Source organism: Caretta caretta, chromosome 2, assembly GCF_965140235.1.
Source record: "Caretta caretta isolate rCarCar2 chromosome 2, rCarCar1.hap1, whole genome shotgun sequence".
NCBI lineage: Eukaryota > Metazoa > Chordata > Testudines > Cheloniidae > Caretta > Caretta caretta.
Genome location: NC_134207.1, coordinates 223698267 through 223711381, shown reverse-complemented (window position 1 = coordinate 223711381; position 13115 = coordinate 223698267). Strand labels below are relative to the sequence as shown.

At 40.9% G+C, this 13115-nt stretch overlaps 1 protein-coding gene across 3 annotated transcripts in view; it reads right to left on the bottom strand.

Moving 5' to 3' along the window:
* CALCR (calcitonin receptor) overlaps positions 1–13115 on the bottom strand; it is a 270509-nt gene that overhangs the window by 70379 nt on the left and 187015 nt on the right. For all 3 annotated transcript variants that reach the window (XM_075125860.1, XM_075125859.1, XM_048838162.2), the window contains one exon: positions 7144–7270. In XM_075125860.1, the coding sequence (XP_074981961.1) occupies positions 7144–7270 (127 nt within the window). The remainder of the gene's footprint in view (positions 1–7143; positions 7271–13115) is intronic.

Here is a 13115-nt window from a genome sequence, read left to right as displayed (position 1 = left end):
TTGATCTAAACTATGCTGGGGTCTAAAATGGCTCTGGTTTCCCCGTAAGCAACCTACACGGAACTTAGAAAGAGGAACAGGGATTTTAGGATGGAGAGGCACCAGGAAGTCATAGCTAGGAATGCTAAAGTGCAGATAGAGCAGTTCTGTGAATAGTTGCTTTAATAAAGAGCCAGTTTAGTGTAGTAAAAATGGAGTCCTCCCATGTTATTATCCAGCACACAGTACACAGAACAACCCCCACTACATGGAGCTGCATTTCTTGCTGGCTCCCCAGTCTTTGTTGTGTCCAGCAGAGACTGAGCAAATCAGAAATTTGAGGCTAACAGTGGTTATACTGAAGTTAATAGGAATTTTACAATTTATCTTCAATGGGATCATTTTTGGCTCGGTTACTGAGACAATTATATTTTAAAAATTCCTCAGGACTCTGTCAGGCTACATCAGAAAGAATCATAACTAAGAAAAGGCAGAAGATGCCTGCTGCAGTGCTAACAAGGAAGATAATAGTTACTTTCAGAAAAGAGCTACAATTATTTCTGCTTCTTCAATATTGCCCGTCACCTTTATTTTCCTGGCTCTCATTCCCTGTTTATCCCTCAGGCAATTGCATTTTAGTCCCATAAATCATATAAGCTTTCCTCTCCACACTTTATCATGATACACTGTTCATTTCTTTCTGTGTCTCCCCATATTTTCATACAGATACAGGAAAACCTCATTTGAGCTGAATGATGGTGACTCTACTTTTAATGAGTGAATGGGGGATTATTTATGGCATCCTGCTGGTAATGATTTTTTGGTATATTATTTATACCACAAATTTTGTTGTTAAAGTTTTTACCTATTGAGAATATTTGCTCTAGTGCTGTTCTTTCACTTTCCTTTTATGCACCGTTGGCAATGCTAATGCTGGACTGGAGTGGGAAAGAGGTATGTGGTTTCTCTTGGAGGCATAATTCTTTTCATGCAACGCACTTGGCATGGTGTACCTGCACAGCACTCCTTAGACAGGGCAGATCAGCAATGCACACTCACCCAATCATTGGGCTGGAGACAGGTCTGCTCCCAGCTAGTGCCTCTTCAAAATGTGCAGGAATGGGGAGGAGACCATGTGATGCTAGTCCTGAAGAAAGCACAGTGCACCCTCCTCTATGAGAGTCACTGAGTGGCTGTACTTCCTGTGGACTCCAAGATATCATACCTGGCTGAAAAGCAATGCTCTTAGGCGTGCCCAATGGGGTCTATACCAAGAAAGCAGCCAAAACCAAAGTGATGATGGAGGAGGTTGCTGGGTTCAGTTTAGAATATCTTCATTCCAATCTTGCCCTGCCACTTGATATGGGAAAGCTGATGAATATGATGAGAATTGAAAATGTTAGTCCAGTGTTCTTTGGCCTTCCTCACTTCCATACAACAGAGTTGGTATGACTGGGATTCTATAAATCCACAGCTTTGTAGCAAGCTTGATGTTACAACGGATCCATGGAGGCTGTCAGGCCCAGAGCAGGCATGAAACATGGCAGCAGCAGCAGCTGTTGTTATATGAGCACCTACATTTTTTGAGCATCCTCCAGCACCATCTATGACAGCCAAAATATTTGAGGGCTGCTACATATTTGAGGTCCCATCCGGACAGGTTAACATGACCTGGTTGTAATCTGGAGCTGGAGGCTGTTGGATGGTAATGACCAGGGACTTAGTTTTATCTGGATTAATAACCAGTCCAATGCATGCAACTTCTTGCCTGACCAGATCAGCCACTAGTTACAGTGATTCACCAAACTGAGCCAACAAGACAATGTCATTCACTTATTAAAGATCCCAAAGCAGAATGGTGGTACAATAATACTGTCATGTGTCTTCAGCATCTCAGGGGTAATGTTACAAACCCCTGGTGCCTTCCCGGACTTCAGCTCATGGACTGTGGTCCAGATCCCTTCTTGGTTGAAGGAAAGTGGCTCTACTGTGACTTCCTTCCCCTCTTCAAGTGGAAGTAGGGTGACCAGATGTCCCGGTTTTATAGGGACAACCCCAATTTTGGGAGCTTTTTCTTATATAGGAACCTATTACCCCCCATCCCCTCTCCCGATTTTTTATACTTGCTATCTGGTCACCTTAAGTGGAAGAGGGACTGCAGGTGACGGACAATTGAAGAGCATCATGACACGGTCTTCCCATCAATACAATTGATTCTGCAGACTCTGGCTGATGCTGCCAGCCCAATTCTTTACTGGAGAAGCTGGTACCACATTCCCTTGCAAACACCGCAAAGTTGAATAGGGAGTGGCAGCTAGTAGTAAACTTCCTTCCAAAGTTGAACCCACTCAGCCTTTGCTTTTGCTCTCCATACACGTGTCTTTGTCCATCTGTTTGCATTTGGAAAGGAAGATGATGTCTGTCTGTATCTGTACAAGTTTTTTCATGCAGTTGATAGATTTCCACTCCATACGGCTAAATGCAGTGCCTTGCATGATGACAGGTGTCAGAGTAACAGCCGTGTTAGTCTGTATTCGCAAAAAGCAAAGGAGTACTACAGCTACAGCTCATGCTCAAATAAATTGGTTAGTCTCTAAGGTGCCACAAGTCCTCCTTTTCTTTTTGTGAATACAGACTAACACGGCTGCCACTCTGAAACACGCGTCTTTGAAGACTCAAATGGTAGTCTTGTTTTTTACTTAGCGCCAACAGCTGTGAGCATTTACTCCCTGACTCATAGATGTCATTTGAAGGGCTGGCGCCCCATCACTAAGCTGGCAGAGGTCAGCACAGATAACCTGAAACAACATCACTGACAGGGGAGTGAGACTTCACTCCATAATGCTTCAATAGTCTTATGTGGTTCAGAATGGAAAGCTGTCTGATAGCTTGGTTGTAATAAGAGCTTTTGGCTGAATCAGACTAATTTCAGCTCATTAACCATCTGTCATCGAAGTCAGAGGCACACTTTTGTCAGCAAAAGCTGATGGTCAGTGTCAAGTTCAGCACTTCTGTGAACTTGTAACATCCAGTGTTAATCGCCAATGATTGTTAAGGAGGACATGATTAATAACAGTCCTAGTGAAGCCAGCTGGGCAGTATCAGGTCTGCTTGTGAATCTCTGGTTGACAGAAGAGCCCGTCAGAGATCACCATGTTGTTGGCAGCTGCAAATTCCAGCAGTTGCTGCACACTCCTGTTCTTCTGCCCAATACCAAACTTCCTGAGTGTACGCGACCTGATGTAATTTTTTCTGCGTGCAGGAAACTAAAGTCACCCCGTATCGTGATGACATTTCTTTCCAGAGTGTCATTAAAGAGTGACCACAGTTGCTGGTAAAAAAAAATATCTGCAGCTACATTGTTGGCCTTGGTTGGATCATTACATTGCGATGATGGTAAGATGCCCACAGCTGGTACAGAATCGGATGGTGCTAAGTCACTCATTAATCACTCACCAATCCTGCAATCATCAGGCATTGGATGAAAGTACAATGCCCACCTGTGCTAGAGCAACCTGTTAGGGCAGCCTGAGAAAAAAAAATCATATCATCTTCGATTTTCTTTTCACTCATTCCTGGCTAGTGCACTACAGTTAAAGTGCAGATCTCAGTGTTCAGGATTTTCAACAGCTTGATAAGGGGGAGGGGCTTTAGCTGTTTCGGACAATGTGCAAATGTTCCAGTTTTACATTTGTCACCAACATGAAGAAAATACTGGAATGGCCGCTTTACAAGGTTTTATTGGTCATTTTTTGCCTCAGTGGCAAAGAAACTCTTAGTTATTTCAGCTACAAAGATATCTGACAACTGCCACGTTAGTTTCAATGTGAAAAAAGGAATTTAGTTTCATAGCATTATACATATATACACACACATATACACTGCTATATCTCTTTATTCGATTGTCCATAGACTCTTTGCTCTTCTTCTTCCCCTCATCCTGGGAAGTCAGGGTTTGTATCCTTTTTCTCTTCCATCAGTTTAGGTCCACATAAATTCAAGAATAAAAATAGAATCAAATAATAAGATAGAACAAAAGAAAAAGAAAAGCATAATAATAAATACATTTAAGAAGCAGTTTCACTTACCATTTTACATTGATGGAATTGCCACAAAATGGGTTTAAATCAGTGCTAAGGAACATATCCAAGGGGCAGGGTATAAAAGATTCTTTCCAGGTCCAGGTGTATGCATTGGAACCTGGTCTCTTGATAGTAAAAGGCTCCGTAGGAAGAGAATGGGTCTTTAGGGTTAGGGAAACAAGGACTTGTTTCCTGGTCTCGTCCCCTCAGCATCCATTACATAAGACAGGCTTCTTTCTTCCTTCTTGTTGTTGTCTTCCATTGGTGTTACTGACATCTTCATAAATATATGGGAGTTCACTGGGAGTAGCTTTTCCATGCTACCTCATATTTAAAATCCACTCTGAAACTTCCAGAAGGGAAAAATGGCCAAGGAATGAGGTGGAATAACATTTATTTTTAAAGTATTTTTCCACGGTGCAGAATAAATAAATGCTACCTACGTCACATCTATATCTGGTCATTAAATAATGGATATCTGTGACTGTTTGAAATTCCCATTGGTATAGCAATTCCTCCTCCACTCTATGATATGTATGCCTGCGTATTTCTGATGCATGAGATGCACTAACCCATGTGTCCGTCAAGCTGGGAAGAACCACAGGAGAAATGAGGAAAAATATTGCAAACTGCAAAAAGTCGGAAGCAATCATCTGAAATGGACTTTTAAAAATGGCAGGTGTAACAAATATAAATCAAAGCAATATATAAAACCTTTATTTGCTTTGTTAAATTACTGCGAAGTGAAAAGTGAACAGGAATATTTCTGGTGTGATTTAAACATACATTTATTACATTTTCAAAAGATTTTCATTATTTTTTGAGAACATGCCCCCAAATGGTCATTTTCTCTTCCCAGCCATACGGTATGAGAAGAATAGAATAATAATAATAAAAAAATGTATTGCTTAGTACTTGTGGGGAGCTCTTTAACCATAGATTTTGAAGTGCTTTGCAAATAAATTCTGTTACCTTCCTATTTTTAAAGACATGGAAATTGAGACACTCAATGGTTATGTGACTCACCCAACATCACCTTGTTAGTCAGTAGAAGAACTCAGGTCTTCTGACTTCTAGTTTTATGTCTTATCTACTAGGGAGCAGTTCACTGCTGGATCAGGCAGAAGAAGAGTTAATGGTGAGGGAGAAGGCACAGAATAAGGCTCTGATTCATCAAAGCAATTAATCATGTGCTTATATTCTTTGCTGAATTGGAGCTTAGTCATATGAATATCTTCAGTAACAGCAGTGGAAAGCCAGAAATGTACTGGCCAGGTAAATTTCTTTGTATATATGTTTCCTTTTCAAGTATGATCCAATCTAAAGAATTTCCTCTAATTTAAGACACTAATTAAGGCCCCAATCTTGCAGGATGCTCTTCATGGACAGATCTTTGTACTTATATGGAGTCCCACTGAAGTCATAAGTATCTATCTATGCTATTCCTGTAGCTCTCATCATCATAGTTACTAAGGGCCAGATCGCCAGTGCAAACTGATGTATCTCAATTAACTTCAATACAGCGATGCCACCTTACACCAAGAAACCCTGGCATGTTATAGTAAATGGGAGCTTTTCCATTGACTTCTGGGCCAGGATTTGATCCCAAATGAGGATCTGGTCCTAAATATCTACATATATTTGCCTCATGTCTCCTTTATACATCAGTAACTCTCAATGCACAAACCTTCTAGCTGTGACCTCAACATTTATTAAAAAGCACTCTGATTTAGATAATTTACCTCTTCTGCCAGGAAGTATCATTTTTTAACCTGAGCTTGAGGTAATTATTCCTACTTAAATTTCAGCAGCCTGATGTTGATGCTTTGCTTATCATGTACAAGCTCTTCATCTTCAAATATCAAGAGTATTTTTATCATACCCTTTGCGTAAAATGGAAACATAGGAATATGGAAACAAAATATGCAGTAAGGTAGAATGAAATGTGTTTGATTTCTTTTTCTGTTCTATTTTTTAATCTCCAGATGGCCCCTGAAACGGATCAGATTTTTCTGTAGTCTGTTCACATACTACTTTAATTATCTTGATTAACTGGTAGCACATGTTGAAAGATGCATATAAGAAGGTAATACCATGATATTATTTAATTGCTTTTTGAAACTTAGATCTAGAGAAATGATTAAGCCATAATTTAAATATCCTACTAGAAGACAAACTGATAAATGTTATGACATAACTTTAGAGATCACAGGACTGACATTCTGTATCAGTGTACGCTACTTCAGCTCTATCAGACTGGGGTGAGTTACTCCTAATGTGAGTAAGGTCAGACTCAGGCCATTTGTGTTTAACACAAATTTTTGAAATATTTATCAGCTGATGGACTGGCAGAGTCCAACAATATGCAGAGCTCCTTCATCTACCTAAAGAGGACTAATGGTACTGAAAATGAACTGAGCTTGTGCCTTGCTTTATTGGCTACTGGGAAGAGTTTGGTAAACAGTGAAAACTGGACTGGATACTGGTCCCTGCTTCAACAGTACAAAGCACCCAGAATCCCAGTGGATTGGTGCCCCAAGAGTTCCCCTGCTTGGGGAAGTCCCCAAGGATTATAGAGCCATATGGTGGCCACTTTATTCCCCATCCCCACTCTCTGATAGAGGGCATGTCTGGGAGAAAGGGCGCATAGGCAGGGCCACTCTACCCTTCAGGAGCCATTGTTAGCCAATGTAAAGTAGAGTCACTCTATGCTGGGGATAGGACTGCAGGCCAGGATCAGAGAGACAGAAAAGTGATTTAACTTTTGAGCTCCCTGCTGAACTGTACCGATGAAGTCCTGGAACTCTAGCTCAATGGATTGTGCAAATTCTCTCTCAACATTCCAGCAAGGCCATGCTGCTAACAGAATTACTTTACTTTCAAAGCTTTATGCTCCTCAGGACAAATTCTGAGATTCTTATTGAGCAAGTATCTGCCAATGGGAGATATGCTTGTGTAAGTCTCTCTGAATTTGGTCCTGTATTTTTGACCTACTGCACTGCAAGGCTATCGTTTACAAACGTATCCATGGTGGATTTGTTTAGCTATGTTCTGTAAAAGAAAGGAATAATTAAATACTTACGGGATCCCTTTTTACAAGGCCTGGATTAGGCACTACTGCGATGAGGTGGGCGATGGTAAACACAGAGTTAAGAACGTAGGAGAAAAACAAATTCTTATGCAGTGTTATCCTTTGACAGCTGAGGCTCCTGAAAAATATGTACCACAAGTTGTAAATCAGTGCTTTTATTCTGATGTCACTTTAACAAGCACATACTGGCAACTGTTTCTCAAGAATGCCCTTTGGCAACAGTCAGTCAGAAAACACATGCCTAGCATTGCAGCCATGGGACACAGCAAAGTTTTTATTTTTTTATTTTTACACCTGTTTAGCACCACATGCTTTCCAGACCATGCTGTGAGGAGCTATCAGCTTAGATTCAGTACCCTAGAGGTTGGTTTTTTCACAGCACCAGAAATGTTAAGTGGTGAAGCAGAACCCTAATAATTATTACAGATGTGCATGAATGCAAATTCTGAACAGAAGGAATACTGTTTTCAAGGAACTGCTCTCTGGAAACTGAATATCTCAGACATTCAGATAAAAATTAGTTGATACTTTAGGAATTAGTGATGAGCCAGGGTGGGAACCTTGGACTGGAATCCCCTTCAATTTCAGGGAGATTTGGTTTCGTATCCTGCATGGTTCCAGCTCAGATCACGCACCAGAATAGACCTCTTTTTGTGTTCAGATGTGGCTGAAATCTTAGATGATTTGCTGCTTTTTTCAGGATTTCCACCATTCAGGGTAAAAATCTCACAAGAACAGCTCATATTTCTGTACCAGCAAATCATTACCATAGCCTCGGTTTGGCCTCAGACCTGATCTCTAGCCAAAAGCTAATTCACATCTGAATCTAAACATCACCTCCTCAGCTCGTCTTTACTAAGAAGGTCTAACCTCAGTGGGGCCCTATGGTAACTGAAAGTGAGCAGGCAAAACTGCTAGGTAAATGAATGATCAGCAAGTGAACCAGGTAAAGAGCTAACTGTAGCTGAGGGAACTCTTACTCTGCACACTACAAGGAGCCATTTGAACTGATGGCAGGCTTCCATTTAAAATCCACTGTTCTGTGTGTGTGTGCGCGCGTGTGCATGGGTGGGGCTGTGCGAGCATGCACGCATGTGCATGCTACAGGTTGGTGTGTGCATCCAGAATGCTCTGTCTAAAAAAAGAAGTGAACAGACTCTAACAGATCTAACTCCAGTTTCCTGTTAGTGATTCTGGGAGGGCCACTGTCAGGAGCATTGGCCCCTGTTGTGAAATGGGGTCAGATGACACCACAAATTAAAGAAGAGCATTGAGTCCCATGGTGTTGGCATGGAGAAAGTGTGCGCTGAAATACTAACTCTGCTGCTGTGGTCTCCTCTGTGCTAGTCTGTGGGGACAGAGTGTGACATCATTTCTTTTAATGGCTTGCAAGTATTGTCACAATGCCGGTCCTCTGGGGCTTCTCAGGGGTGAGAGTTTATTGGAATGAATTTGTTTTGCACAGGAGTCACATAAGTGCAATGAGTGCCACACCTGTTATTTGGTCCAGGGTTAGAAAGCTCTCCCTTCTAGCTCACAGGGTCACCCAGAAATGGTAAATATAGTACCAGTCACTACTGAATCACTGTATCCCTTTAGGTAGTGCAGCCACTGCCAACAGCCAAGACACCACATAGTCCCAAAGTAGGGAAAAAGTGTGTCTGGCAGTGAAGGACTGTGGATGTATGAGGGAACTTGTTCACTTAACAGCCACACATGCAAGCTGTCTTGCACAGAGTCTAAAGCCAAGGGCTCTATTACTTCAATCCAAATTTCTTGTGCTACTCTCTGTTTGCCTGTCCTTCTCTCTAGCATAGTTCAAATAATCGACCATGTGGGGTCTAAGTGCCAAAACATGACTAAAAGTAGCATTTCAGAATAAAAAGTAATTTTATTCTCTTTTTCCACACACCCTTATCCCCCAAAGACCTTGCATATTTGGACGTCAGTTGAAAAAGGAAAATGTAGCCAGTAGAATTTGCATAGGATTCTTGTGATATGCTCTCACAAGCTTTTTTACACAGTAGGCTGGCAGCTGCCTGCTGTACTAGTTGTAGTTTTACTGCCACTAGTTCAGAAGAATTTCTGAAGTGCCTCTTCCTGTTTTCTAACGATGATCATTTTAATGATCATTTCTGTGACTTAAAACTGGGTCTCGGTGGTGAAGTAACCAATGGAGATTCCAGATAGCATTAATGCTTTGCACTTACGCTGTAGTACGCTTCATCCAAGGATTTTGAAGCACTTCACAAACACTAATTAATGAAGGCTCAGGAAACTTCTGTGAGCTAGTTAAATACAAATCTGAGAGATGGCTATACCAGCGCAGAGAAGTCAAATGGATATGCAAGGTTGGAAAGTGGGTCAGTCAAAGAGCTATCATTAGAAACAAGGAGTCCTGATTCCCAGTCCTGTGCCCTAGGCATTAGAAATGTTGCTTCTTCCCTTAATATCTTGATGGATTTGATGGTATTATTACCATCATACCTATCACACATCACAACCCTCTCAAAAAAACCCCAAAAAACAGATAATCAAATACAACTGCAGTAGAAACTATGCAGATGTCAACATGTGTGCCCACTGTAATTACTCAATCGCTAGAAATGTCATCTTTTCTAAGGCCTTGTTTATATTACCGCAGTAAGTTAATCTAACTCCAGTTACGTGAATAACATAACCGGAGTTGACGTAGTTTAGGTTGAATTACCGCACTGTGTGAATGGGAGACACTGTCCTGTTGACTTCCCTTACTCTTCTCAGAGTGGTGGATTACCGGAGTCTATCTGAGAGTGCTCTCCCGTCGATTTAGCGGGTCTTCACTTGACCCGCTAAATTGACACCTGCTGCATTGATTGCAGCAGTGCCGATCTACCGGTTAATGTAGACTAGCCCTAAGAGAAGGAGAATACTGTGGCAGTGGTGGATACCATTGTAAGGTAACTGTTAGCAAATGTGGACTTTAATGGTAACCGACAACTCTGGTGGTATTAGTGGAGTAGGATGACATGAACAAGTAGTTGTAACATTATGTTCCTGAAGTGCACTAAATATTTAATGTAAAAAAGAAAGATTACTTGTGCCCTAGGTAATTTCAAGTGGCACATTAAGATAATGCTTTGTTGAAGAGAATGATGGTGTTTTGCTCAGGGACAGTACTTAGTGTACTTAAAAGACCTTATTAAACGATGTTTATCATTTTATTTTTTATTGTTTGTAAGTTTGAAACACTTTCTTCTTCCTCACCTAATTTTGCCTTTTTTCACAAACACTGATTTTTCACCATAGTTTTGAAATGGAGAGAATGGAGGAATGAACTTATACTAACAACAATTTACATTTATATAGTGTCCTGTCATACCAAATCAGCTTTGATTTTGCATCGATTGATGTCTGCACAGAATGAAGAACAGATGGCCGTAACTGGTCTGGGCTTCAGCCCTTTTGCATTGCTCCAATGGCACAAAGAGGTCAGAAAGCTGATTTATATCATCAACTAGGAATTTCCCTGGTGTGGAAGAATTCCCAGGTGATATAGCTGGCTTTACACAGCTCACTCTCCTGGCTATGATATAGGGGAAGAGTTCAAGGACGGAGCTGCCATGGCCAGAGTGTACTTCTTTCTCCCTTTAGCCAACTGTGGAATGGCCTCTTGAGGCCTGTGGCAATTCTGCCTAATTTAAAATAGCCCTAAGTCTTCTACCAGTGCCTGGACTAGCCCCTAGCAGTCCTGGGGAGCAGGAGAACACAAAAGTGGCTTTAAAAAAGCTCTGACAAAGCTGTAGCTCTGAGCCAATGTGTTTGTACATGAACTACTGCTGCTGATACAGACCTGAGGGAAAATGTGTATGGAGAATTTGTAAGGTTCACAGAGATAGTGGCTATTACTTTAAAAAGAAAAATGGATGAATTTGTAGTTTAATTTTGAAAGGCTTCCCCCAGGCAAAATGGCACAGGCTCAAAGTAGGTCAACTTTTTGGTCCTAGACCTTTTTATACTACCTTTTAGCTAGAGGGTACTTTCATTCTTTTAACCAAAGGTTCACATGGCTTATTTACAGAGCAGCACAAAGATCCTAGAAGATTTTAAGATCCAAATATCCAGGCATGAAACTATACCTTGTGTGGTTTTCCATGATTCCTTATCTTCCTAGCTGACTAAATGAAGTAATTGAATTAGTGTACTGAATAGTGCTTTGTTTTAAATTACTGGAGTGAGATAAAGAAACAGGTGAAAATCAATGAAATTTTGTGCTTTCAAAATTGGAAATTTTAGTTCAGAGAAGCACTAGCTTGGGAAATAGAAATGCTGTTGAGAACCCGGGCCTCATCAACCATTCCTTCTTACTGAACCGTAAACTCTTGTTGAAGACAAGGCACATAAGAAATGAATGACTAGATCCTGCATTACATATCATGGTGGAGGAGGGCAAGAGTTCTTGAAGATCACAGGTTTATTACTGTGGTTAGTCAGAACTTGCAAAATCAAGTTGGTGATTTGGTTAGAGTTGATTCTCCAATGGGCAAATTTTGGATTTGTTTTTTTTACTAGAAATCCTGGGATACATAAAAATCACAGAGTAATTGAGAGCAGTGTATGCAAATCATGTCCTTTCCCTCTCACTGAGGTAATAAAATAATTTGAAATTGCTGGATGTTTTCTGTTGGAGGTAAAATCCTGTATACCTTACTTGTGCGAGTAAGAACTTCAATGGAACTAGTCCCCTGGGTAAAGATAGGATTTTGGGTTTTCTATATAAAATGGCATGTCCCGGAGTCTAAAATGAAAAAGCCTTATCATATAATATTGACAGGTTTCAGAGGAACAGCCGTGTTAGTCTGTATTCGCAAAAAGAAAAGGAGTACTTGTGGCACCTTAGAGACTAACCAATTTATTTGAGCATGAGCTTTCGTGAGCTACAGCTCACTTCATCAGATGTATACCGTGGAAACTGCAGCAGACTTTATATACACACAGAGAATATGAAACAATACCTCCTCCCACCCCACTGTCCTGCTGGTAATAGCTTATCTAAAGTGATCAACAGGTGGGCCATTTCCAGCACAAATCCAGGTTTTCTCACCCTCCACCCCCCCCCCCCCCACAAATTCACTCTCCTGCTGGTGCTAGCCCATCCAAAGTGACAACTCTTTACATAATCAAGTCGGGCTATTTCCTGCATAGATCCAGGTTTTCTCACATCCCCCCCCACCCCCATACACACACAAACTCACTCTCCTGCTGGTAATAGCTCACTTTAGTAATATTGGTATCTCACTTTAGTTTGGTATGTTATATAAATGAACATGCTCTTGCAGGGGTTGGAACGCTGAAGTTCACTCCTACATACGACAGGATAATTACAGTTGTCTTTAGGACAGAAAAGAAAAGAAGCCAACAATGAAAGCAATTTACAGTCATGGTGGTGTGGTGAGTGAGGAGACTATGTTCGATTCTGAGTCATTTTGCTGGCAAATCAATTTAAGACAAAACACACTAACGCCACACTCCTACAACTCACATATACATTAGTGCTGCCTTGCAAAATTGTCAAAAATTTACCAAGCACAAAATCTTATCACCCACGTTATCTGAGGATAATGGTACTGAAAAGACTAATTATATTTTAGTTGTTCATTCAGGCACTGATCCTGCAAACACGTATGCACATGCTTAACTTTACTACTGTGAGTAGCCCCTTTGAAACTAAACTAAACTAAACTAAACTAAACTAAAGATAGTCAAGTTAAACAAAGCACAGCATGGGATTGCCTGCAACAGCAGGGGACTGGATTCAATAAAGGAGATTCCTTCCAGTCCTATGTTCTATGTTCACAGAATCAAATTGGGGCCTTAAAAAACCTGGTCTCCCAGGATGAGTGGGAGAGTAGAATTTTGTGACACTGCATTAGAAAGTTAAAGAATAGACAAATGCCTAGTACTGGCCTTCATAGAGCCGCTGT